At 41.2% G+C, this 5339-nt stretch overlaps 1 protein-coding gene across 1 annotated transcript in view; it reads right to left on the bottom strand.

Moving 5' to 3' along the window:
- The window catches only part of prkd1 (protein kinase D1), a 58584-nt gene that overhangs the window by 36661 nt on the left and 16584 nt on the right, over positions 1-5339 (bottom strand). The window contains exons 3-10 of the mRNA XM_015403158.1: positions 4966-5097; positions 4712-4881; positions 4586-4609; positions 4179-4386; positions 2879-2956; positions 1731-1932; positions 1534-1657; positions 1247-1324 (exon numbers count right to left, since the gene is read on the bottom strand). Of these exons, the coding sequence (XP_015258644.1) occupies positions 1247-1324; positions 1534-1657; positions 1731-1932; positions 2879-2956; positions 4179-4386; positions 4586-4609; positions 4712-4881; positions 4966-5097 (1016 nt within the window). The remainder of the gene's footprint in view (positions 1-1246; positions 1325-1533; positions 1658-1730; positions 1933-2878; positions 2957-4178; positions 4387-4585; positions 4610-4711; positions 4882-4965; positions 5098-5339) is intronic.

Below are 5339 nucleotides of genomic sequence, written 5' to 3' on the forward strand. Positions count from 1 at the left end.
CAAACCTCTCCAGACTTTAGTCATACATGATGGTTGTGCATCTATTCCCAACAAACGTTTCTCTACCACCAGATTGTTTTATTGATAGTTTACTACACTGTATTATAAATTTGACTTTGTCTTTTAATTATTCCACACTAAAGATCTCATAAAGCATTGATTTTTTTTTTACAGTTTTTAATCTACATAAACATATAAATATGCACACATTGATTTATATCACTGTATTGGGAATATTACGATTGATAAATTTGAATGGATGGTTTATCCACGATGAGCTTAGGAGGTGTCTATGTGGGATGACAGTAGATAAATTTGACTTTATTACAATTATAGGCTTAGGTTACCAAGTCTAAGGTAAATTAAAATAATGTGTGCATAGTCTTCATTTAATTAAATGAAACCCAAATTGTAGTAAAATGCTAAAACTGAGGTCTTGAGTGACAACATTTGGTCTGTAATGTTTTTAATGTGATTATTTTTGATCTGTGATTAATGCTACATCTTCAGGGCGACTATTGATTGTTTATTTCATGATTCTATGATGTTGAGAGAAACAGAGCTTAAGGATTTCTCCTTCTATTTTGAAAGCCCGGTCATAAACAGACATGAATGGGTTTTCGGTTCCTCTGCCAGAATATAAAGTTATCATCGTTAGGAGTAGAATGAGACCTGCATGCTTGATCATTAAAGATGATGGAAATCTGCCTTTTTTTCAGTGTAGTCCTGTTTCTCTGACTGTGACTGGCTGGATCTGCTCTCTGCATCCTCTGACATGGAAGCTGACGAAAACACAGAAGCAGGGCGGGGGGGCGAGTGAAATTGAGTTCTGTAAAACCGTAGTAGCCACCTTTTCTCAGCCTTGTCTTTGTCCAAATATGTCGTCACCTTTTCTTTTTAGGGCTTTCAGCACAACACTGAACAATTGCCAAAGCAGCGCGTTTCACTCTAGTGAGCTTCATATTCCTCTTCTACTCGTTTGGCTTCCGAATAGACGAGTCCCAGTTGCGCCATTTCACTGCAAAGCTGATTTGGAAGTGGTTTTTATAGGCACAGTGTGAGCAGGTAGATTGCATCACAGCGTCGGGCCGCAAAGTGTGAAAACATACATGGTGAGCTGTGAACTTTTAAACCCTGCAGTTGCATCATACAGCCTGAGCTGCAGCTGTGTGTAACGATTGAAAGAAATCCTACAGTGTATGCCCAGCTTAAATGAATAGCTTAAAAAGCTATTGACGTAGCTCACCTTGTAGTATTTGCTTCCTGTTTCGTTTTGGAAAAGGGTGATGCATTTACTGTCCAGCCGCCAGTAATGCCTTTTCCTCTGAAAAACAATCAGAGAGGAAAACAGACATTAGCAACACAGCAGGGGTGCAGGTATAACCTTCAACAACTGAGAAATGTTTTGTGTTAAGTAAGAAAAAATTATATACTGGCAGAAAAAAAAAAAGAAAAATGCAAATAACTGAGGATTAAGAAAGTCCACAATCTGTAAAGCAACAGAAAGTATTGGTGCTAAATTAAAGTTAATACAAGAGTATCCTTGCTGGTGTAGTGAACCATCCAGCCTTCCTTCATCACGTTGCTGTTCTTCCTCTTGGTGTGTTTGACAGACTGAACAACGCGCATCAGTGGGATGTTGTTACTGGTGGACGGACTGCAGGGAAGCAAAGCATAGTCTCAGAGACTGGTCCTGTAGGTAAGGATGTGGGTGAAGTAGGGGTGATTACCTGATGGCACGGTTGGAGTCATCCAAGTCAGTGTCACGCTGGTCACTGAGGTCCCCGTATCCAGTGTCCAGCATTAAACCCCCCTCTGTCGTCAATGTGTCATCTATGTCATCGAGGAGGCTACCTCGTCGGTCAACACCGGGGTCATCAAGACAGCCCTCCACCATCACAACATCTGACTCTGCTCCAGGGCTTAGAAGCTCTGTAATGCAACAATTTAACAACGTACTTAAATAAGGTCTGTCCAATATGGCTGAAAACGTGTCACGATATAACCTTTCATATCGATGTCAATAACTACTGATTTGTATTTTTTTTTAAATCTATTGAAATACAATAGCAGCCATTCAAAATGGCCCTTACCAGTCAAATGGCAGCTGATTTCCCTCCAACATTTGGGAGGTGTTCGACTGGGAAGGACCATTTTGAATGGCTGCTACTGTAAATATGTTGGCCAATGTTTAACATGAAACTTAGCATGTATAGAAATAAATGTGGCATGAAAGTGTGCAACAACCTGCCGTGAAAATGTGAGACAACCACACAGAACTTTTTCAATCCACAATAACAAACTAGATAGCTTAAACTGAACAGAGCAGGTTCAGCAAACTCAGACTCTAATTCTAAACTCTGAATAGATCTAGCCTAAGGTTGCAAACTCTGAGTTTTCTGTTTCATAAAAGCTGTTGTGAGTGACTTTAATGAACTCTGAGTATGTCAACTTGGAGTTGAGTGTATCTGGTACTAATTTCAGTTATACATCTACTTTGGTTATCTTCATAAGATCATATACATATCAGCACTTTATAAAATGAACACATGGCTCGAATCTCTGTTTAGGCGAAACAGCCCCCAAATTCACCACTGCATCACCCTCAATGCATCTATAACTAAATAACACATCAACGCCCCCTACCCTCCCCGGCTCCTTCATCAAGCAGACAGAAATAGAAACAAGACAGAAATAAACATCAGTTATTAACCTATTGTAATGACGTTACAAAATGAATAATGTGATCAGATACCAATATTTTACTTGGACATATATCGTGCATCTCCAGTTTAGGCTGTGACTGGGCTTAAGCTTGGCCTATATGGTTATTTATGGTTAAAGTAACACGGAAAGGAGTTTGTGTGTTGAGACTTGCCTTCATTTCTGGTAATCTCTCCGAGGCAGTTGTTTGGCACTTTCAGAGCACATCGTTTGTGGCAATTAAACTTACAGTCTTAGAAGGACACAAGAAAAGGAAAGGTCAAAGTGAGGAGAGGAAAACCATGGTTTCATTGTGATTCATTTTGGAAATATTAGAACTGCTATTGGTTGGCATGGCGTCGGGTGCAGGAGTTTGTCCTGCAAAGTCCGGGTCGTAGGTCCAGATGGTGGTTAGAGGCCCGGTGGCGCCAGCCTAAGGCAGCCTAACTTATGTAGCTGGGGCTACCCACCATCAGTGTTTTAGTGTATGGGTGAATGGCTGAATGTAGTTAAAAGCACTTTGGTCAAGACTCCTGACTTTAAAAAGAGTTATATAACTACAGATTATTTACCATTTTTAAGGTAAAGCATCTTTCCAATGAAAATACTGGGTTTACGCGTGTTTTTAAAACATAGATGGACCAGCTAAAAATCGGCATTAGGCTCCCTTCCCGCTGTCAAAAAACCTGGGCCTAAACCATCGCTGGCACACCATCACACTTTGTTACCGTTGATGATGTCACCAGTGCGACAGAAATCATGAACGTAACCAATGGAGAGCAACACGAAGGAAATCCAATGTGTAGTCAGTGTACTTTATTGTTTCGCCTGTTTTATTCTGAATCCCTCTAACCAGAGCTGCTCCAGGTTTAATGAATGTCAACAGAGTTGTTTCTGCTTGTTACATCAGAGGCGACTGGCGCATCTGCGCTCGATGGTATCATTCAATTTAGCGGATGAACCCGGCTCTGGTGTTCCATCAGCATGCCAATCAGAGCTGAGGTGATTTTAATGCAGGTCGCTTCCCGAGTAGTCTGACCTGGGTAGTGAGGCGTCAGGGAGCTGCTCCCACTGCTACTAAAAGCCAATTATTCCCAGATTTAAATGGGTTTTTCAGACAGTGGGAAAGAGATAAAAGAATAAAGGGCTGGTTATCCTCCCGCAGCAGTGAGTCGCAGTGAGCTTGTCACAGATATTTTTGATTTATGCCCAAAATTGAAGCGTGGTCTGCGCCACAACACCAGAGGGCCAATCAGGAACTAGCTGTCGGTCTAGATAAGGCCAAGGCAGTGAGGAAGGGCAGGTTTGTGCCACAACGGAGGGACATAAGGGCCAAAAAGAGCGGGGATCCTGTTGGAAAAAAACGGTCTCAGCTTTCTTACGCAACTGGCTCTTCTAGCTGGTCCATCTTCATGAGTCGTTTTCAATTATTTCAATTATTATTACTCAGTTATTATCATCATTACTGTACTTACCTTTGCATTGGAGTCCCTGCCTGAAGAGGCCTTTCAGCAGCTTCTTGCAGTGTTGGCACACAGTGGGTCTGGTGTATGAGTGAATTAGGAAAGTGTGGGGAACCTTGACTTTGGACAGTAAGATTTTGTCCAACTCAATGGGGCGTCCAATGTATGACTGTGTGCTAGCTCGTCGCTCCCTGCCAGGGTAATAATCTAGCTGGTTTTTCTGTCGCAAATTGGAAGAGCCATGAACACTATTAATGACATGACAATTATAAAAAAAGATAATGATTACTAAAAAAAACCTATCACTACGTTAGTGCACTAGTACATTAGTGCACTACATTAGTGCAAAGCATACTCATTTAAATATGTTCAGAAAACCTAATTGAAAAATTATGAACATTTTATTTTGAGGCACTTACCTCAACATTGGGACTTACAGGGGACTGTATCATAAAGAAAATAAACAATATAAAATACTGAGTTATGTCTTTATAATGGGTTTTTGACATGTTCCTTTTTTTTGTGTTCTTTATATGATAACTGACCAGTAAAGCATCATCCATGCAGTTGGGAGGCGAAGGTTCAGCAGAAAGAGGGCGGCCAACATTAATTATTCCTCCTGTCAGGGAAACATTTGAAAGGCGACGTCTTTTTACTCCGCTGCAGTTGTTGGGGATTTTAAACGCACAGCGCTTGTGATAATTGAGACCACATCCTGAAAAATAATTTAAAAAATATTCTAAATAAAAGAAATATATATATATACAATACAAAGCTTTTGAGTAAAAAACCTTCCTACCTTCACACTTGAGCCCCTGCCTTACGAGCCCCCACAGCATCTCACCACAGTGGTCGCAGAAAGTAGGAGCTCTGTACGAATGGACAAACAGGCTGTGTGGACGTATTTGAAAGTCCTCCATGGTGGCTGAAGCTGCAAGAGATCAGATCCGATTAGAAGAGGAGTCATGACAGAACCTGTTTGTTCTGTCCCAGAAGACAGATTGGTAGTCAAGTTGCAAACAAACAGACCAGTTCAGTGCTTGTTTCAAGGATACTTTGATTTTTGTCCACCCCTTGGAATGGGAGTCGTGGGGGGGACCCGTTCGTCCGTTTCAATTTGCATGTTTTCTCAACAAAAACGAGGGCTTGTTGGGGTACTGTTCATAGCCTCGA

The sequence above is a fragment of the Cyprinodon variegatus genome, unplaced genomic scaffold, assembly GCF_000732505.1.
Source record: "Cyprinodon variegatus isolate N-32 unplaced genomic scaffold, C_variegatus-1.0 Scaffold1451, whole genome shotgun sequence".
NCBI lineage: Eukaryota > Metazoa > Chordata > Actinopteri > Cyprinodontiformes > Cyprinodontidae > Cyprinodon > Cyprinodon variegatus.